Source organism: Pan troglodytes, chromosome 18 (genome assembly GCF_028858775.2).
Source record: "Pan troglodytes isolate AG18354 chromosome 18, NHGRI_mPanTro3-v2.0_pri, whole genome shotgun sequence".
Lineage (NCBI taxonomy): Eukaryota > Metazoa > Chordata > Mammalia > Primates > Hominidae > Pan > Pan troglodytes.
In genome coordinates this window covers 44,609,013-44,631,471 of record NC_072416.2, presented here as the reverse complement: position 1 = coordinate 44,631,471, position 22,459 = coordinate 44,609,013, and the positions used below count along the sequence as shown (strand labels likewise).

General features: G+C 39.1%; 1 protein-coding gene across 2 annotated transcripts in view; it reads left to right on the top strand.

Annotated features, from left to right (window-relative positions):
* SHCBP1 (SHC binding and spindle associated 1) overlaps nucleotides 1-18,624 on the top strand; it is a 41,937-nt gene extending 23,313 nt beyond the window's left edge. For both annotated transcript variants that reach the window (XM_001160750.6, XM_063797810.1), the window contains 4 exons: nucleotides 3,508-3,626; nucleotides 15,097-15,183; nucleotides 15,529-15,670; nucleotides 17,127-18,624. In XM_001160750.6, coding sequence (XP_001160750.2) covers nucleotides 3,508-3,626; nucleotides 15,097-15,183; nucleotides 15,529-15,670; nucleotides 17,127-17,452 — 674 coding nt within the window. In that variant the 3' untranslated portion in view covers nucleotides 17,453-18,624. The remainder of the gene's footprint in view (nucleotides 1-3,507; nucleotides 3,627-15,096; nucleotides 15,184-15,528; nucleotides 15,671-17,126) is intronic.
* Nucleotides 18,625-22,459: the final 3,835 nt, after the last annotated feature.

The window sequence follows — 22,459 nt, the reverse complement described above, 5'->3', positions numbered from 1 at the left end:
GATTGAGGGGTTCAAGACTTGAATGGAGGAAGTAACTGCAGTTGTGGTGGAACTAGCAAGAGAACTAGAGCCTGATGATAGCAAGTAGAACCTCAAGACGTGACTGAATTGCTACAATCTTATAACAAAATTGGAACAGATGAGGAGTTGCTTCTTATGGATGAGCGAAGAAGGTGGTTTCCTGAGATAGAATTTCCTGGGGAGGGTGCTGTGAACATGGTTGAATGACAACAAATGATTTAGAGTATTAGGTAAACTTGGTAAAGCAGAGGCAGACTTTGATGGGATTGACTCCAATTTTGAAAAACTTTCTACTGTGTGTAAAGTGCTATCAAACAAGATCACATGCTACAGAGAAATCCTTTCATGAAAGGAAGAGTCAATCAATGTGGCAAACTTCATTGTTGTCTTATTTTTTTTTTTTAATTTTTATTTTATTTTATTTTATTTTTATTGATCATTCTTGGGTTTTTCTCGCAGAGGGGGATTTGGCAGGGTCATAGGACAACAGCGGAGGGAAGGTCAGCAGACAAACAAGTGAACAAAGGTCTCTGGTTTTCCTAGGCAGAGTGTTTGTGTCCCTGGGTACTTGAGATTGGGGAGTGGTGATGACTCTCAACGAGCATGCTGCCTTCAAGCATCTGTTTAACAAAGCACATCTTGCCCCGCCCTTAATCCATTTAACCCTGAGTGGACACAGCACATGTTTCAGAGAGCACAGGGTTGGGGGTAAGGTCATAGATCAACAGGATCCCAAGGCAGAAGAATTTTTCTTAGTACAGAACAAAATGAAAAGTCTCCCATGTCTACTACTTTCTACACAGACACAGCAACCATCCGATTTCTCAATCTTTTCCCCACCTTTCCCCCTTTTCTATTCCACAAAACCGCCGTTGTCATCATGGCCCGTTCTCAATGAGCTGTTGGGTACCTCCTCCCAGACGGGGTGGTGGCCGGGCAGAGGGGCTCCTCACTTCCCAGTAGGGGTGGCCGGGCAGAGGTGCCCCTCACCTCCCGGACGGGGCGGCTGGCCGGGCGGGGGGCTGAGCCCCCCCACCTCCCTCCCGGACGGGGTGGCTGGCCGGGTGGGGGGCTGAGCCCCCCACCTCCCTCCCAGATGGGGCGGCTGGCCGGGCGGGGGGCTGACCCCCCCACCTCCCTCCCGGATGGGGCGGCTGGCTGGGCGGGGGGCTGAGCCCCCCACCTCCCTCCCGGACTGGGTGGCTGGCCGGGCAGGGGGCTGAGCCCCCCCACCTCCCTCCCGGATGGGGCGGCTGGCCGGGCAGAGGGGCTCCTCACTTCCCAGTAGGGGTGGCCGGGCAGAGGCACCCCTCACCTCCCGGACGGGGTGGCTGACTGGGCGGGGGGCTGACCCCCCCACCTCCCTCCCGGATGGGGCGGCTGGCCGGGCGGGGGGCTGACCCCCCCACCTCCCTCCCGGACGGGGCGGCTGGCCGGGCGGGGGGCTGTTGTCTTATTTTTAAAAATTGCCACAGCCACCTTAACCTTCAGCAAACACCATTCTGATCAGTAAGCAGCCATCAACATTGAGGTAAGACCCTCCACCAGCAAAAAGATTATGTCTTGCTGAAGGCTCAGAGGATTGTTAGCATGTTTTAGCAAAACAAAGTATCTTAAATTAAGATGTCTATATTGTTGAAAAACATAATGCTTTTGTACACTTAATAGATGCATTATAAACATAGTACTCACTATAAACTCATATGCTCATTAGTATAAACACAACTTTTATTTTTTTTTGTTTTTAGAGACAGTCTCACTGTCATCTAGGCTAGAGTGCAATAGCATGATCATAGCTCACTGTAGCCTCAAACTCCTGGGCTCAAGCAATTCTGCCTTTGCCCCCCAAGTAGCTGGGACTACAGGCGTGTGCCATCACGTCTTGCTAATTTTTGTATTTTTTAGAGATGGGGTTTCGCGATGTTGCCCAGGCTGGTCTCAGACTCCTGGCCTCAAGTGATCCACCCACCCCAGACTCCCATAAACATTTGTATGCACTGGGAAACCAAAAAAATTGTGTGACTCACTTTAATTGTGATATTTCCTTTATTGTGGTGGGTTGGAACTCAACCTGCAATATCTCTGGAGTATGAGTGTGTATGGAAGACTGATTATTTATGAAGCTGGGCGTGGTGGCTCACGCCTGCAATCCCAGCACTTTGGGCAGCCGAGGAGGGTGGATCACCTGAGGTCAGGAGTTTGAGACCAGCCTGGCGAACATGGTGGAACCCTGTCTCTACTAAAAATACAAAAACTAGCCAGGTGTGGTGATACACGCCTATGATCCCATCTACTCTGGAGGCTGAAGCAGGAGAATTCCTTGAACCTGGGAAGCAGAGGTTGCAGTGAGCCAAGATCGCACCACTGCACTCCAGCCCAGGCAACAGAGCAAGGCTCCGTCTCCAAAAAAAAAAAAAAAAAAAAAAAGTTTACTCATTTAGGCTGGGCGCAGTGGCTTACGCCTGTAATCCCAACACTTTGGGAGGCTGAGGCGGGTGAATCACCTGAGGTCAGGAGTTCGAGACTAGCCTGGCCAACATGATGAAACCCTGTCTCTACTAAAAAATACAAAAATTAGCTGGGTGTGGTGGCAGGCGCCTGTAATCCCAGCTACTCAGGAGGCTGAGGCAGGAGAATCACTTGAAACCAAGAGGCAGAGGTCTCGCTCTGTCGCCCAGGCTGGAGTGCAATGGTGTGATCTCTGCTCACTGCAAGCTCCGCCTTTTGGGTTCAAGCGATTCTCCTGCCTCAACCTCCCAAGTAGCTGGGATTACAGGTGCCCACCACCACGCTTGGCTAATTTTTGTATTTTTTAGTAGAGACGGGTTTTCACCATGTTGGCCAGGCTGGTCTTGAACTCCTGACCTTGGGTGATCTGCCCCCCTCGGCCTCCCAAAGTGCTAGATTACAGGTGCGAGCTACTGCACGCGGCCTAGAAAATTATTTTTTTATGTACATAGTGTGATGACTTAGCAATCTTAACCCTTCAGTGAAAAATAGCCTATTCATGATAATTTGTTGTTTAATATTAGTTTCTTTTCTGTGTGGTGATTTCTTTCTTTTAAAACTTTCCAGTGTTGTGGTCTGTTTTCTCTGTATTCAAGGTAGCACTAGACTGAAGTTATCTCCACATGGGAGTAATGTTTGTTTCCTGGAATCTTTGTATCCCCTTTCTTGAATCAAGGTCTTTTTCTTCCGAGATACTCAGCAAAATTGCTCTCTGATGCTTTTTTTTCCTGGTAATGGAAAGTGCTTTTGTATCTGAGGTCAAGTCATTCTTTTTAAAGAATGTTGCTTTTAGATTGTAGAAAATAACTCAAAATAGTCATTGTTTTATATTTTATGAATTTGTAATTTAGGTAAGAAAATTTAAATGATAGCCATTGAGAAATATTTAGACCATAGCTAATGTCAGTGCGAGGCTATCTCTAACATTGGAAAAGGCACATTACTTCTTAAAACAGTCAGCGTGTATTTTCATCCCAGTTGTTCACCGTGGTAAGACTACGCTGGAAAACTGTGTGCTGCAGTGTGAGACGACCGGAGTCACAGTGCGGACATCAGCAGAGTTTCTAATGAAGAACTCGGATTTATATGGCGCCAAGGTAGAAGCTCTTGTCCTCTTGGGGAAGTAGTTTGTGTTTAAGTTGTAAATGAATATATGAAGTATGGGACCAAGATGTATGTGTGTACTCCCACTCTCTTCAGACAGTCATCTCTACCAAGTCAGTCAAACTCAACTGTGCAAGGGTCTTCTCATGTAGCATTTTCAAATGATAGGAAGAAAAGTAATACATCTCACAATGACTTTATGTAGCTTTAAGAGAGGTTTAGACCCTTAAAATTATAACTTTGTAATTGTAGATTCACACAGTGTTGTAAGAAGTAACAGGGAGAAGTCCTGCATTATGCCCTTCACCATTGTCCCCTAATGGTAACATCTTGTGAAACTGTCGTGCAACATCACAACCAGAATACTGACATCGATCCTGTCAGTAGAAGAATATTCCCATCACCACAGGGACCCCTCATGCTGCCCTCCTAGAGCCAAACTCACCTGCCTCTCCCACCAACCTCTTCCTTAACTGCAGGCACACCTTAAGCTGTTTTTCATTTCTATTTATTTCATCATTTCAAAAATGTAGAAATGGAATCACACAGTATGTGGCTCTTTGGGATTGGCTTTTCTCACTTAGTGTGGTTCTGTGGAGCTTCACCTAGGTCGTTGTATGTACCAATAACTTGCTCCTTTTTACTGTGGAGGAATAGTCCAATGTGTGGTTGTTCCACGGTTTGTTTTGTCACTTGTGGAAGGATGTCTAGATTGTCTCCAGTTTTTGCCTATTGTCAGTAAAGCTGCTATAAACGTTCGGGTACAGGTTTTTGTGTGAACACAGTTTTCATTTTTTAAGGAGTAAATGACAATGGATGCAATCGTAGGTTATATAGTAGTTGCATGTTTAGGTTTTTTTTTTTTTAAAGAAACCGCTAAAATGTTTTTCAGAGTAGTTGTACCATTTTACATTCCTACTAGCAATGTTTGAGTGGTCTAGTTTCTCCATGTCCTCAAGAGCATTTGGTGTTTTGACTATTTTTTGTTTTAGCCATTCTGATAAGTGTGTAGTGATATCTCATTGTGGTTTTAATTGTCATTTCCCCAGTTGTTAATGATGTCGAGCATTTTCTCATATGCTTATTTGCCACCCTTATATCCTCTTTAGTGAAATAGCTGTGACTTTTGCCCCATTTTCTAATTGGATTGTTTGTTCTTCTTTACTGTAGAGGTTTGAGAGTTCTCTGTATATTCTAGATACTAGTCCGTTGTCAGGTATGTGGTTTGGAGACATTTTTTGCCACTCTGTAGCTTGTCTTTTCACCTTCTTCATATGGCCTTTTATGGAGCAAAGTATTTAATTTTGATGAAGTCCACTGTATCAGTTTTTCCTTTTATGAGTTGAGGTTTTGGTGATAAGAACTCTTTGCCTAGCTAGCCATAGATCCTGATTTTCTCCTATTTTTTTTTCTAAAATTTTTATAGCGTTATATTTTACATAAGGTTGTGATCCATTTTCTAGTTAATTTTGGTATAAGGTGTGAGGTTTAGGTCACGGTTCATTTCTTTTCCTATTCTGTTTCACTAATCTGTGTAGCCATCCCTCCACCAATACCTGTAGCTATACATTAAGTCTTAAAATCAGGTAGAGTGATTTCTCCTACTTTGTTTTTTTCAAAATTGTTTCAGCTACTCTGGTTCCTTTGCTTTTCAATACAAATGTTAAAATAATTTTGTCTATATCCACGAAAGATCATGCTGAGATTTTGATAGGAACTTTAATAAACCCATATGTCAATTTGGGAAGGATTAACGCCTTCCAATCTTTGAAAACAATGTATTTCTCCATTTATTTAAAATCTCTGATTTCTTTTTTTTTTTTTTTGAGATAGGGACTTGTTCTGTCACTCAGGCTGGAATGCGGTGGCATGAACACGGCTTATGGCATAGCTTCAGTCTCCTGGGCTCAAGCCATCTTCCCAACTCTGCCTCTCAAGTAGCTGGGACTAAAGGTGCATGCCACAACACCGAGCTAACATTTTTTACTTTATTTTTTGTAGAGATGGGGTCTTGCCATGTTGCCTAGGCTGTTCTCCAACTCCTAGGCTCAAGCAGTCCTCCTGCTTCAGTCTCCCGAAGTGCTGGGATTATAAACATGAGCCCCCACACCCAGCCAAATCTTTGTTTTCTTTCATCAGCATTGTGTACTCTTCAGCATACAAATGTTGTATGTGTTTTGTTAGATTTGTACCTAATTATTTCACTTTTTTGAGTGATTATGGTATTAATTTCAATGTCCATACATTCATTGCTAGTATATAGAAATATAATTTATTTTTATATGTTTATGCTATATCCTATGACTTTGTTGAACCACACTTATAGGAATGTTTTTGTAGATTCCTTGGGATTTTCTATATAGAGAGTAATGTTATCTGCAAATAAGTGCAGGTTCTTTTTTTTCTTTTCTAATCTTTATGGCTTTTTCCCCCCTTGCCTTATTGCACTGGCTAGAATTTCCAGCACTATGAAAGCAGACATCCTTACCTTGGTTTTGATATTAGAGAGAATATATTTAGTATTCCATCAAAAAGAATAAGGTTGACCAGGTTTTTAGATATTCGTTATTAAGTTGAAGAATTTCTGCTCTTTTTTTTTTTTTTTTCTTTTGAGAATTTTTATCATAAGTGGATGTTGACTTCTTTTTTTCTGAGTTCCTTTCTCAGGACTAGGCTGACTTTTAATGTTTTTTCTGGATAGATTGATATGATCGCATGATTTTTCTTACTGGAAAACAGAAAATGGTGGGTTACATTGGTTGATTTTCAAATTTTGAGCCAGCCTTGCCTCTGTGGCGTAAACCCCACTTGGTCATGGTATATAATTATTTTTATATATTGCTGAGTTATATTTGCTAATCTTTTGTTAGGAAATTTTGCATCTATATTCATGAATATTGGACTCTAGTTTTGGTTTTCTGTGCCACTGTCTTTGTCTGGTTTTATTATCGATAATAATAGCTTCATAAAATGAATACTGAAGTGTTCCCTTCTCTTCTATTTTGTAAACGAGATTGTGTAGAATTGCTGTTTATTCTTCAGATGTTTGATGGATTTCTCCAATGCAATCACCTGGGCCTGGAGATTTCTCTTTTGGAATTTTTAAAATTATGAATTCAATTTCATTAATAGTTAAAAGGATATTCAAATGACCTATTTCATATTGAGTATATTTTGGTAGTTTGTGCTTTTTGTGGTATTGGACTACTGCTTCTAAGTTGTCAGATTTATATGCATAGAATTGTTTGTAGTATTTCCTTATTCTTCTGATATCTGCAGGGTATATAGTAATGATCCCTGTTTCATGCTTGATGTTGGTAGTTTGTGTCTTCTCTCTTTTGAGAACCAACTCTTTGTTTCATTGTTCTGTGTTTTTTTTCTTTTTGATAATTGTTCTGTTTTCAATTTCACTTATTTTTTTTTTAGATTTAATTTTAATTTTTAGTTTTACTTTTTTATGTTCTTTTTATGATTTCATTCCTTCTGCTTGTTTTGGATTTATTTTACTTGTTTTGGGTTTTCCACCTGAGAGATTAGATTATTGATTTGAGACTTTTTCTCTTTTCTAATGTAAGCATTTAATGCTATAAACTTGTCTTTCAGCATTGCTCTAGCTGTTTTGTAAATTTTAATATTTTTTATTTTTATTCATTGGTTTGTGCAGAATTTAGAAGTGTGTTGTTTAGTTTCTAAATATTTGGAGTTTTACTATTATCTTTCTGTTGTTGAATTCCAGTTTCATTCCATTGTGGTCGGAAAACACATTATATGATTTTAATTCTTTTATATTTCTAGAGGTTTCTTTTATGGCTCAGGATATGGTCTATCTGGATACATATTCTGTGAGCAAATGAAAAGAATGGGTATTCCGCTGTCATTGGGTGGTATATTCTATAAAATGTCAACTAGATCAATTTGGTTGGTGGTGTTGAGTTCTTTTGTATTCTTTCTGACTTTTTTCGTCTGCCAATTGTTGAGAGAGGGGTGTTGAAGTCTCTAATTATAACTGAATTTGTTTGCCTTTTCAGTACTATTAGTTTTTGCTTTACATATTTTGCAGTTCTGTTTGGTGTATGCTCACTTAGGATTGCTGTGTCTTTTTGGTGAGTCAGCATGTTTATGATTATGTCTGTCTCTGGTAATTTTTTTTGCTCCAAAGTCTACTTTATCTGATGTTAATATAGCCACACCTGCTTTCCTTTGATTATTGTTTGCATGATTTGTCTTTTTCTATTTTTTTTTAATTATACTTTAAGTTCTAGGGTACATGTGCACAACGTGCAGGTTTGTTACATATGTATACATGTGCCATGTTGGTGTGCTGCACCCATTAACTCGTCATTTGCATTAGGTATATCTCCTAATGCTATCCCTCCCTGCTCCCCTCACCCCACGACAGGCCCCAGTGTGTGATGTTCCCCACCCTGTGTACAAGTGTTCTCATTGTTCAATTCCCACCTATGAGTGAGAACATGCGGTGTTTGGTTTTCTGTCCTTGCGATAGTTTGCTCAGAATGATGGTTTCCAGCTTCATCCATGTCCCTACAAAGGACGTGAACTCATCCTTTTTTATGGCTGCATAGTATTCCATGGTGTATATGTGCCACATTTTCTTAATCCAGTCTATTTTTGATGGACATTTTCGTTGGTTCCAGTCTTTGCTATTGTGAATAGTGCCACAATAAACATACATGTGCATGTGTCTTTATAGCAGCATGATTTATAATCCTTTGGGTATATACCCAGTAATGGGATGGCTGGATCAAATGGTATTTCTAGTTCTAGATCCTTGAGGAATTGCCACACTGTCTTCCACAATGGTTAAACTAATATACACTCCCACCAACAGTGTAAAAGTGTTCCTATTTCTCCACATCCTCTCCAGCACCTGTTGCTTCCTGACTTTTTAATGATCACCATTCTAACTGGTGTGAAATGGTATCTCATTGTGGTTTTGATTTGCATTCCTCTGATGGCCGGTGATGGCGAGCATTTTTTCATGTGTCTGTTGGCTGCATAAATGTCTTCTTTTGAGAAGTGTCTGTTCATATCCTTTGCCCACTTTTTGATGGGGTTCTTTGATTTTTTCTTGTAAATTTGTTTAAGTTCTTCGTAGATTCTGGATATTAGCCCTTTGTCAGATGGGTAGATTGTAAAAATTTTCTTGCATTCTGTAGGTTGCCTGTTCACTCTGCTGGTAGTTTGTTCTGCTGTGCAGAAGCTCTTTAGTTTAACTAGATCCCATTTGTCAATTTTGGCTTTTGTTGCCATTGCTTTTGGTGTTTTAGTCATGAAGTCCTGCCATGCATATGTCCTGAATGGTATTGCCTAGGTTTTCTTCTAGGGTTTTAATGGTTTTAGGTCTAACATTTAAGTCTTTAATCCATCTTGAATTAATTTTTGTAAGGTGTAAGGAAGGGATCCAGTTTCAGCTTTCTACATATGACTAGCCAGTTTTCCCAGCACCATTTATTAAATAGGGAATCCTTTCCCCATTTCTTGTTTTTGCCAGGTTTGTCAAAGATCAGATGGTTGTAGATGTGTGGTATTATTTCTGAGGGCTCTGTTCTGTTCCATTGGTCTATATCTCTGTTTTGGTACCAGTACCATGCTGTTTTGGTTACTGTAGCCTTGTAGTATAGTTTGAAGTCAGGTAGCATGATGCCTCCAGCTTTGTTCTTTTGGCTTAGGATTGTCTTGGCGATGTGGGCTCTTTTTTGGTTCCATATGAGCTTTAAAGTAGTTTTTCCAATTCTGTGAAGAAAGTCCTTGGTAGCTTGATGGGGGTGGCATTGAATCTATAAATTACCTTGGGCAGTATGGCCATTTTCATGATATTGATTCTTCCTATCCATGAGCATGGAATGTTCTTCCATTTGTTTGTGTCCTCTTTTATTTCATTGAGCAGTGGTTTGTAGTTCTCCTTGAAGAGGTCCTTCACATCCCTTGTAAGTTGGATTCCTAGGTATTTTATTCTCTTTGAAGCAATTTTGAATGGGAGTTCACTTATGATTTGACTCTCTGTTTATCTGTTATTGGTGTATAGGAATGCTTGTGATTTTTGCACATTGATTTTGTATCCTGAGACTTTGCTGAAGTTGCTTATCAGCTTAAGGAGATATTGGGCTGAGACGATGGGGTTTTCTAGATATGCAATCATGTCATCTGCAAACAGGGACAATTTGACTTCCTCTTTTCCTAATTCAATACCCTTTATTTCTTTCTCCTGCCTAAATGCCCTGGCCAGAACTTCCAACACTATGTTGAATAGGAGTGGTGAGAGAGGGCATCCCTGTCTTGTGTGACAGTTTTCAAAGGGAATGCTTCCAGTTTTTGCCCATCGATTATGATATTGGCTGTGGGTTTGTCATAAATAGCTCTTATTATTTTGAGATACATTCCATCAATACCTAGTTTATTGAGAGTTTTTAGCATGAAACGCTGTTGAGTTTTGTTGAAGGCCTTTTCTGCATCTATTGAGATAATCATGTGGTTTTTGTCTTTGGTTCTGTTTATATGATGGATTACGTTTATTGATTTGCATATGTTGAACCAGCCTTGCATCCCAGGGATGAAGCCAACTTGATCATTGTGGATAAGCTTTTTGATGTGCTGCTGGATTCGGTTCGCCAGTATTTTATTGAGGATTTTTGCATCGATGTTCATCAGGCATATTGGTCTAAATTCTCTCTTTTTTTTGTGTCTCTGCCAGGCTTTGGTATCAGGATGATGCTGGCCTCATAAAATGAATTAGGGAGGATTCCCTCTTTTTCTATTGATTGGAATAGTTTCAGAAGGAATGGTACCAGCTCCTCTTTGTACCTCTGATAGAATTCGGCTGTGAATCCATCTGGTCCTGGACTTTTTTTGATTGGTAGGCTATTAATTATTGCCTCAATTTTGGAGCCTGTTATTGGTCTATTCAGAGATTCAACTTCTTCCTGGTTTAGTCTTGGGAGAGTGTATGTGTCGAGGAATTTATCCATTTCTTCTAGATTTTCTAGTTTATTTGCATAGAGGTGTTTATAGTGTTCTCTGATGGTAGTTTGTATTTCTGTGGGATTGGTGGTGATATCCCCTTTATTAGTTTTTATTGCATCTATTTGATTCTTCTCTCTTTTCTTCTTTATTAGTCTTGCTAGTGGTCTGTCAATTTTGTTAATGTTTTCAGAAAACCAACTCCTGGATTCATTGATTTTTTTGAAGGGTTTTTTGTGTCTCTATTTCCTTCAGTTCTTCTCTGATCTTAGTGATTTCTTGCCTTCTGCTAGCTTTGGAATGTGCTTTCTCTTGCTTCTCTAGTTCTTTTAATTGTGATGTTAGGGTGTCAATTTTAGATCTTTCCTGCTTTCTCTTGTGGGCATTTAGTGCTGTAAATTTCCTTCTACACACTGCTTTAAATGTGTCCCAGAGATTCTGGTATGTTGTGTCTTTGTTCTCATTGGTTTCAAAGAACATCTTTATTTCTGCCTTCATTTCGTTATGTACCCAGTTGTCATTCAGGAGCAGGTTGTTCAGTGTCCATGTAGTGGAGCAGTTTTGTTTTGAGTGAGTTTCTTAATCCTCAGTTCTAGTTTGATTGCACTGTAGTCTGAGAGACAGTTTGTTATAATTTCTATTCTTTTTTATTTGCTGAGGAGTGCTTTACTTCCAAGTATGTGGTCAATTTTGGAATAAGTGTGATGTGGTGTTGAGAAGAATGTATATTTTGTTGATTTGGGGTGGAGAGTTCTGTAGATGTCTATTAGGTCCGCTTTGTGCAGAGCTGAGTTCAATTCCTGGGTATCCTTGTTAACTTTCTGTCTTGTTGATCTGTCTAATGTTGACAGTGGGGTGTTAAAGTCTCCCATTATTATTGTGTGGGAGTCTAAGTCTCTTTGTAGGTCTCTAAGGGCATGCTTTATGAATCCGGGTGCTCCTGTATTGGGTGCATATATATTTAGGATAGTTATATGCACCCATATATATTTAGGATAGTTAGCTCTTGTTGAATAGTCTTTTTCTATTGTTTTAATTTCAACTTGACTATATTCTGTTTGAAGTGAGTTGTAGACAGCATATAGTTGAGTCATGTTTTTAATCCACGTTGGCAATCTTTGTCTTTTAATTGTATTTAGACCACTTACATTTAATTATTGATATTAAATCTTTAGTTTATTTCGTGTTTTCTGTTTGTTATGCTTTTCATTTCTTGATTTGCTTTTTTTCTGCCATCCTGTGGGTACCTGAACATTTTTCAGAATTTCATTTGTTTTTGAGAATATCTCCTTATATAGCTTTTTTAGTGGTCACCCTAGGTTGTATATTATATGTACATAACAGTTTACTGGTGTCACCAGTTCAAGTAAAGTATAGAAACCTTGCCTCCTTTTATTATTCTCTACCATCTCCTTTTTATAATTGTCTTAAACATTTGCCTTACGTACGTACATCTAGAACCATATTAGAGAATTTTATGATTTTTGTTTCAAATGTCAAACATAATTTAGAACACTCAAGAGAAGGAAAGCTTATTGTATTTACCTATATCTTTGCTTACTGTGTTCTTTTTTTTTCTTTTTGATGTTCCAGGATCTTCTCTTTTATCATTTCTTTTTTGTTTAGATAACTTCCTTTAGTCATTCTATGAAGATACGTCTGCTGGTGACAAATTTTCCTATTTTTCCTTCTTCTTAGAATATCTTGATTTCCTCCTCATTCCTGAAGAATATTTTCACTGGTTATAGGATTCTGGGTTGACGATTTTTTTTCTTTTAGCCCTTGAACAATACTGTGTGTCTTTCATCTGACATCCATGGTTTCTGATGCTGTCAATCACATTTTCTCTCCTATAGGTAAGGCATAAAATTTTAATTGATGCTTTCAAGATTTTTGTTTTAAGCTTACACTAGTTTAATTATGATGTATGTTGGCGTGGATTTCTTTGAGTTTATACTGTTTGGTGTCTGCTCAGCTTCTTGAACCTGTAGGCTTATTATCCAAATCCTGCCAAATTTGGAAGCTTTTAGTCACTATTTCTTGAAGTATGTTTTTAGCCTCACACTCTTTCTTTCCAGGACTCTGATGACATGAATATTGGATCTTTTGTTATATTCCAGCAGACCCCTGGAGCTCTGTTTACTTTAATTTTTCACTGTTTTCTCTGCTATTGGGTAAATTTTATTGTTCTGTCTTCCAGTTCACTGATTCTTTCCTCTGTTGTTTTCATTCTGCTGTTGAGCACATCCATTGAGCTTTCTATTTCAGTTATTATATTTTTCAATTCTAAAATTTCCATTTGGTTCTTTATATCATCTACTTCTTTGCTGAGACTTCATTTTTCATTGGTTTTATGTGCGTTCATAATTGCTTATTGAAGCATTTTTATCATGGCTGCTTTAAAATCACTGTCAGTTAATTCTGTCATCTCTGACATCTTGGTTTTGGCATCTGTTAATTGTCTTATTCATTTTGACATTTTCCTGATTCTTGGTATGACAAGGGATTTTCAAATGAAAGTTGGATATTTTTGTATTATGTTGTGAGAATCTGGATCTTCTGTTTTAACTTGGCTTCTCTGATACTACTACAAGAAGGGACAGGGTTGGGGGTAGATGGGTATCATCTTGTTTCTGGTGGAGGTAGAAGTCATGGTTCCCACTTGGCATTCATTGATACCCAAGTTGGGTGGGGGAGCTCCTTCTTACTGCTATGTAGGGGTGGGAGGTCTAGCTTCCTACATGGTCTCCACTGGCACTGTGATATATGGGAGTGGTCTTGTTACCAGTGGGCAATGGTGAAAGTCTGGAATCTCCACTAGGCCTGCTCTGACACTGCCCCAGTAGGGAGGGAGTGGTTGTCTTGGCACTGCCAGGTGGGGGTACAAGTCCAGGCTCCTCATATAGTTTTCACTGACACTGCTGCAGGGAGGGCCTTGCAACTGTGGTTGGTGGGGATGAAAGTCCTGGCTCTGTGGTGTTTACCTGGAATAGAGCTATTATTATCTAAAAGTTTTCCTCTTTCTAGGTTGCCTAGTCCTTTCATTAGAGCAGCTTTTTTTTGGGTGTATGTCTGTTGGTGTACTGGATTGCTGGCTTCTTCAGCTCCAAGTCTAGGGATTATGAAGCAAAAAGAAAGGAACTTACCACTGTGTTGGTGTTGTTTCTTGGGTCCTGAGGTCCCTAGCTGGTCTGCCTTCTTCTATCCATTTTTCAGTCTTATGCTTGTTTTATATATAATGCCCATGGTTTTTGGTCTTACCTAGCAGGAGGAATAGGGACATCTACTCCATCATCCCAGAAGTGGCAGGCTCCTCAGTTACTTTTTAATTGCCAAATTATCTGTTCCTTTTCATAACATATTTTGAATATGACTTTCATTTGCTACATGACTGCTGGTTTAAATTGTTCTCCTTTACAAATTTTATGTGATACCTGACAGTTTGATATTTAATTTTAAAAACATCTTGCTATAGATATTTTTTAACATAGTCGCCCCAAAATCTTTTTTTGCACATAACCCCAAACTGAAAATCTCTTAGAAGACACAATTAGCACATTTTTAAAATCCTCTCTACAAAAGAGTTAGATTGGTGTATACATATGGTTCAGGCATATGTACAGGGTTAAGTAATAATAAATGTTTTCTCATGGAATACTACTGCTACTAGAAAATTAACTGAACATACATGCATTAGATGTGTCATCAATGGTTACAGCAACTCTTCTTCATCGATGCTGTTGTGCATTAAATTATTCCCAAATGGTTGCTGAAATAACTATAGAGGTTTGAGTGAATCATTTTTGTTTTCCAGAGTGACTTGCCTAGCATTAGGAAAGAAATTCTTACTATTTTTATGTTTTTTGGTGCCATAAGTTATGAGAGAATAGTGTCATGTTTGATCTTTCTGGTTACTCTGTTTGAATGACACTTGAACTGGCTGCTGATGTTAACGTGTGTGGTAGGGAAAGCCATTGTTGGACTCATAGAAATGATTTTTAAGTTGGGTTGGGGTATTTTAAAACTTGACACGTTTTGGAAAATGTGGGGTCTTGTTTCTATCCTCAAATTACAATATTTTACTAAATTCAAATACTTTTCTCCAACTAATTGAGTATCTGAGAGAATGGTCATTTTGAATAAGTGTGTCTTTCAACAAAATTGTTAAATGACATTTTTTTCTTGGCAGAATCAGAAAACATTTATCTAGAATGAAAGAGAGTAGAGCAAGAATCAAGTGTTGGCACTCTTAGCGTGTGTGTGTGTGTGTATGTGGTTTTGAAAATGATAAATTGTCAACAACTTGCTAGAAATGGAACAAATGGAAATGTTGATTAAAAATGGCTGGTAAAACTTATCTGTAAAATACTTTATCTTTGTGCTGTACATTTGTACTGTGTTAAAGGCTAAGAAGTAATTGTAATAAACTCTTATAGTCTTGCCTTTTAAAAACTGATTGTCATTATCTCAAACTGTGACTCACAGGGTGCTGGTATAGAAATCTACCCTGGGAGTCAGTGCACCCTGAGTGACAATGGGATCCATCACTGCAAGGAAGGGATCCTCATTAAGGTGAGCATCAGCCAAAACACCCACTTTTCAATGGATAGAATGGCTTTACCTACAAATTATGCTTTATTAAATTGTTGGGTTCTATTTTCTGGTTTTGAAAAGCATAAACAGTGTACACATTTTGATAATATCAGTGATTGGAATCTCTTGTGAGAATGCTGTTACCTATAGATCTGCAGAAATGACAGAGGAAAGCTGTGTCATTAAGGGTGCAGACTGTGCTACAACATGGGACTAAACATAGCTTTTTCCTTTTATTTTTAGAATAGTGTGAATAAAGAAGATTTTTAAGGCAGGAAATGTTGAATATGACAGTTCCTAAAACATTTGTTTTCAATGTCACAGGACTTCTTAGATGAACATTATGACATTCCCAAGATATCCATGGTGAATAATATAATACATAATAATGAAGGTTATGGTGTTGTCTTGGTGAAACCTACAATCTTCTCTGACCTGCAAGAAAATGCTGAAGATGGAACTGAAGGTATATTGAGTAATTTTTAATATAAAAACCAGACATAATTTATTTCAGCATTAAATGCTGATTAAGGATCTGAGTCTTCCTCTCTTCCTTAAAAAAGGTTGTTGGGATATGCTTGGGCATGGAGAGAGAGAAGCTTGATAAAGTCATAACATTACAGACTGTGAAAGAAACTTTCAAGGTCAACTAGCTCAACTGTCATTCAGAATCTTGATGTTGTGGTTTCTGTGCAGTTCCCTTCTTACCATGGTTAGCTTTCAATGAGGGTGGATGTGTGATAGCAACGATGGGTGTGTGATAGCAATGGTGGGTGTGTGATGCTATGGTGGGTATGTGACAGCAACAGTGGGTGTGTGACAGCAATGGTGGCTCCTACTGGTGTTTGTTAAGGCTGGAGACAGTGAAATGAATGTGCCAGGCTGAAGGCTGCATTTCCTGGAGGGGATAGTGGAGTTTACCTCTGTTTTTATTGGTAGAAGTAAATGCCTTCCTGTCACCTGCCTTTCTTGGCAGCGAAGGGGAGCTAACTCAGTGGAAATCTGTGAACTTCAAGCTATGATGTAGACCACTATTAAGTCTCAGTCATAGAGAAGGATTAAGCTTTGATGTAGGTGAGGAAAGTTTAAAGCAGTTTATTTATTTAATCAGCTTTTTCAGGTTGAAAGAGTTTAAAGGGTAGTCCTTGTCATCCTTCAGGATCTGCTCCAGTTACATCTCTGCAAGTTCTTTATTTCTTCACAGGTCTCACAAAAGTAAAATAAAGGTGTCAGCTGGGCAGGACTCATCTGAAAGCTCTGGGGGCAGACTCTGTCTCCAAACGCATTCATGTCATTCATGGGCAGAATTCATTCCTTTAGTTCATGGGTCTGCAGTCTCCATTTTCTTGCTGGCTGCTGGCTGTTTGCTGGGGCTGGCACTCAGCTCCTAGAGGCTGCTCTCAGGTTCTTGCCTCATGGCCCCCCCATCTCAGCAACAGAGAACATCCCTCAAGGCAAATCTCTCATGCTCTGAATTTCTCTGACTTCCTCTTTAGCAACCAGCTGGAGAAAACTGATTAGCAATCTTAATTACATTGTAAAATTACAGTGCAAAATTCTTCTGCCATTTAATAGGCATGAAAGTAATACCAGGGGGTGGGGATCATGGGGCCTATCTAGAATTAGCTGCTAGATTGGGACTTCATTTAGAAAAGTGGCACTATCTTATCAATCTGTGCATCCTATCTCCTAACGCAGTGCTTAGCAGATAGTAACTATCCAGGAAATGTCTGTTGAGTAAAAGTGATTCTGGGATGAAAAGGGTAAAGGAAGAGTTCAAAATTGGTGATCCTGTGTGAGGGTCAGGGAACCTTGGCATAGAAAGCAAGGCAGCTGCTTGTTGAGAAGACTGTGTAGAAATATATGTTTTTGTTGGGTTAGCTTGTATATTTAACTTTGTTATTATTTGTTTGTTTCTCCAGAAAATAAAGCGCTTAAAATTCAGACAAGTGGAGAGCCAGATGTGGCTGAAAGAGTGGATCTAGAAGAGCTGATTGAGTGTGCAACTGGTAAAATGGAGCTTTGTGCAAGAATTGACCCTTCTGAGCAAGTCGAGGGAAATTGTGAAATTGTAAATGAACTAATTGCTGCCTCCACACAGAAAGGCCAGATAAAGAAGAAAAGGTTGAGTGAACTGGGGATCACGCAAGCTGATGACAACTTAATGTCACAGGAGATGTTTGTTGGGATTGTGGGGAACCAGTTCAAGTGGAATGGGAAAGGTAGTTTTGGCACATTTCTTTTCTGACTACAGTGATGTAAGTAGATAGCAAAATACTGGATTTTGCACATGTTGCCCTAAGAATCACGCTGCCATTGTAGTTTGCTGTATTGTCTGTATTTTATATTTGATTATTTGGGCTTGAGTGAAAGGTAGATTTATTTCCATTTGCAGGTGTTGCACATAAAACACTCGCTCTTTATAAGAAAAATCATAAATGCATATAAAATAGAAAATATTTGGAGATTGCTTATCTGAAAGTCTTGCTTTCTTATACACATGGTTCTCTCATATTAAGCCTGGTAGTAACTTTTTAGTGTAATTACCTTTAGCACTTCAAAGATGAGGAAGTAAGGAAGGGAATGCAAGACTAGTGCATAAAAATGCAATAGGTGTCATATGTACAGCATTCTTCTAGAGTTGCCTTTTCATCCCAATTACAGTGAGTCCGATTTCCATCCTGTATTTGCATAATACTTGTCTTAAAATAAAAGCTTTTATGATTGGGAATTTATCTGCCTAATCAGACTTATTATTGAGACGTCAATGGGACGCATTTTTCTGTTGAGCTATGCAGTCATCAAAACAGCGATAGACAGCATAGGAGGTTTGAAGCAGAAATGAAATGTGTTATTCAGAGCCAATGTTGTACATAGAGCATTTTCACTATTGCTGAATGGGAATGATTAAAAACAAGGTATTTTTCGGGCCAGGCGGTGGCTCACACTTGTAATCGCAGCACTTTGGGAGGCTGAGGCAGGAGGATCACTTGAGCCCAGGAGTTCAAGACTAGCCTAGGCAACATAGTGAGACCCTGTCTCTACTAAAAATAAATTTAAAAAAAATTAGCTGAGTGTGGTGGTGCATGCATGTAGTTCCAGCTACTCAGGAGGCTGAGGCTAGAGGATCCTTGAGCCCAGGAGGTTGAGGCCGCGGTGTGGTGTGATTGCACCACTGCATTCCAGCTTGGGCGACAGAGCGAGACCCAGTCTCAAAAAAAAAAAAAGTATTTTTCTCTTACCGTTACAGTATTCTGATTATATTACTGACACAGTCAAAATGATTAACTGTACAACCTGTATCTGCTGGGTGTTCTTGTTATCATATTGTAAAACAGCTTTAAAAATATTTATATTTTAAAAACTGTATGTGACATTAATATGCCTAATGATTAAAATTATAGTGATGAAATAACAAAATTGAATCTTGTTATATCTTTTCAAACTCACTGTGGGCCATAGTGTCAGTGTAGCATATGTGGTCATTTAAGAATACATGGTATTTTGGTATCTGTTTTCATGCTTTAGAAAGAGTATTGCATTTTTTCCCATTAAGTGTGGTTATGTTTGTTTTTTAAATTTGAGTAAAAAATAATTCTTATTTTTTGGATGCTACTAAATGTAGGATTTATGTTAGATTTATTATTTGATCATTGAAAGGTATTTTTACTTTTAAAAAATCTTGTTGCAAAGAGGTTTAAAAAGTAATGTTCATTTCTGCATCAGTTTCAGCCAAATGTTGATATTAAAACCTTTTATTCTTTTTTTAAATTTTTGCCTCTAGATGTGATGCCTTAAGATAAAAACCATTTATTCAACTTTAAAAAAAAATCACTTTTTTTTTTTTTTTGAGATGGAGTCTTGCTCTGTCACCCAGGCTGGAGTGCAGTGACACTATCTCGGCTTACTGCAACCTCCACCTCCTGAATTCAAGCAATTCTCCTGCCTCAGTCGCCTGAGTAGCTGGGATTATAGGTGCCTGCCACCATGCCCAGCTAATTTTTTTGTGTGTTTATTTTATTTTTATTTTAGTTTGTTTTGTTTTTGAGCTGGAGCTTCGCTTTGTCACCCAGGCTGGAGTGCAGTGGCATGATCTCGGCTCATTGCAACCTCAGTCTCCTGGGTTCAAGTGATTCTCGTGCCTCAGCCTCCCAAGTAGCTGGTATGACAGCCACCATGCCTGGCTAATTTTTGTATTTTTAGTAGAGACAGGGTTTAACCATGTTGGCCAGGCTGGTCTCAAACTCCTGACCTCAAGTGATCCACCCACCTTGGCCTCCCAAAGTGCTTGGATTACAGGCGTGAGCCACGCGCCTGGCCTTTTTTTTGTATTTTTAGTAGATATGGGGTTTCACCATGTTGCCCAGGCTGTTCTCAAACTCCTGACCTCAAGTGATCCACCCACCTCAGCCTCCCAAATCACATTGATTTTTCAATTGAATTTCTACTTTATCTTGGTTTAGATTTTGTAGATAAGTTAGTAACATTTATACCTTCCTTGTTCCTTTTTATAACATGGAGTTTTTCAGATTTCATGTCTATTTTAGCTTAAATCTAAGCTTATATTAATTTTTATTCACATGATTCATTATAATGAGTAGGCCTACTTTGTTCTTATTTAAGTTATATGCAGTACATTTTGCCTCAATCATGGAGAGTTAAACATCTCAAATGGTATAGCATAGGGAATTTAGGGAGTGCCCTAGAGGGGTATGGGTTTGATATTTGAGATGAAAACACTGATGTGGAGAAAGGATAGCCTTCTGTGTTGACTAATTGTGTGTCCTGTCCTTATGGTCCACCCTTAGTGTGACCTTGAATTTATGGCAGGTAGCAAAATTCTATACCTTGATTTGAGTATTTTATTTTAGCTTCTTTAGATGTATTTCCCTTCCTCAGTTTCTTGTTGTGTTATTGCACCATAGATATTAACACGAATATATTTTTAAAAACTGCCCAGAGATCATTTGATCTCAAGTGTATATACACTTCACTTTTCTGGAGTTATAGAAGGATGGTGAAATAACCATTTTCTGGATTTTGCTTTTCAGAGGGAGATTGAAGAAAGTTCAATAAAACACTGATGAGCTCATAAGAACCGTGTCGTTCATGTTTCTTTGTAATTCAGTTTGCTGTTTTTATTCTTATTCCTTTCTAGGAAGTACATTCCACAGGCTTCTATGAAAATTAAGTTGAAATAAATTTTGATAATTGGCCTTTGATGCAAAATTTATGCATAGCTTTTAATTTTATAACATTTTGTTTTATTCTGTGATTAAATATATATATGTATATGTTTTAAAGTCTTATATGTGGTGAACATTCTCCTCTTTTTTTAGTTCTCACTATTAATAGAAAAAAATATATATTTTAAAAACAACAAAACAGGTGTAATATATCAATGCTCTGAGAATTGCTATTGCTATTTTCCCTTAATATATTGCAGAAAAATATGTCTGTACATACAAATCCACCTTATTCTTTTGATAGTTGTGTTATAGCCCATTGCTGGAATTCTTTCAGTTGTAAGTGATAGAAACTCAACTGAGAAAGGCTGTATGAGAGTTGGTTCTTGGAACTAAACATCTAAGGATGAGAGCTTGATTACATTTCTTACTTTTATAAGTTTTCTTGACAGTATGAGTTCTCTTTTCTTTCTTTTCCCCTTCCCCTTCCCCTCCATCTCCTTCCCCTTCCCCTCCATCTCCTTCCCCTTCCCCTCCATCTCCTTCCCTTTCCCTTTCCCTCTCCCTTTTTCTTTCCCTTCCCTTCCCTCTCTGTCACCCAGGCTGGAATGCAATGGCGTGATCTTGGCTCACTGCAACTGCCGCCTCCCATGCGTTAATGGAAGTTGTAAGCTGCTTCTTAAAAATTTATTTTAGGCTGGATGCCTGTAATCCCAGCACTTTGGGAGGCTGAGGTGGGAAGATCGCTTGGGGCTAGGAGTTTGAGACCAGCCAGGGCAACATAGCAAGACCTCATCTCTAAAAAATTTTAAAAATTAGGAAGGCATGGTGGCATGCATCTGTGGTTCCAGCTACTCAGGAGGTAGAAGTAGGAGGATTGCTAGAACCCAGGAGTTACAGGCTGCAGTGAGCTATGATTGCACCACTGCACTCCAGCCTGGGTGATAGAGTGAGGCCCTGTCTCTTAAAAAAATCACAGGCCAGGCACAGTGGCTCATGCCTATAATCCCAGCACTTTGGGAGGCCGAGGCAGGTGGATCACCTATGGTCAGGAGGTCGAGACCAGCCTGGCCAACATGGTGAAACCCTGCCTCTACTAAAAATACAAAAATTAGCCAGGCATGGTGGCAGGCGCCTGTAATCCCAGCTAGTAGGGAGGCTGTGGCAGGAGAATCACTTGAACCCAGGAGGTGGAGTGTGCAGTGAGCCAAGATAGTGCTATTGACAAGAGCAAAACTCCATCTCAAAAAAAAAAAATCACAAATAACTATAATGTATTATGTTTCCCATGAAAACAATGCAAAGATTTAATTAGTTCTTAACTGCTTGCTAAATTGTTCCAATTTTATTCCAAATGGGTTTTAAAAAGCTACACACCAAGATTATTCGCACTGTTTCAGTGAGAAAGTTGCCAGTCCACCTGGCCTGAAAGTAGTAGAAGCTGAACTCCACAAGTGTACAGGCTTCTTAGTGAGGGAGGATTTTATTTCCACTCACCCTTGACATCACCCAAACAAATAGGCCTGAGTGCAGAAAACTCTTAATTTTGGATGTAAGCAAATGGAACCAGAAATGTCTGAGATTCTGGGATGTGAATGTGTTCAGCTGAAAGGTTTAATGTCCTGGATCCATTCCACCCAGACTCCCCTTTATCTAAGTGTTCTCAAATGTGTCCACAGTCAAACATCAACCATTTTAGTCAAATTTCAACAAAAATGAGCTAGAGAAACTCTTAGAAATTTGACCTGCTTACCAATTGGCTACTAATATAGAGTCCCCCACTTCCTTTGGAAATGCTTCCAATCTGGAAGATTCAAGACCAGCTTTTAGCCAAGATCGAGTAATAGGTTGTAGGTTTACCCCCATGCCTTACCTAGAAGACTGGACAAGATATATCTGAGACAGTGGTTTTCCAGATGTTATGTAACAGGCAACACAGAACAGTAATACCTAAGAAGAAAAACTGAAAAAGTAAGTTCTACAATTACACCAGCTTAGTGCTTAAGGGCAGATTCCAGGCCTCACTACAGGGAGGGGAAATGAAGCCTGGTTAATTCACTAAGTCAGGG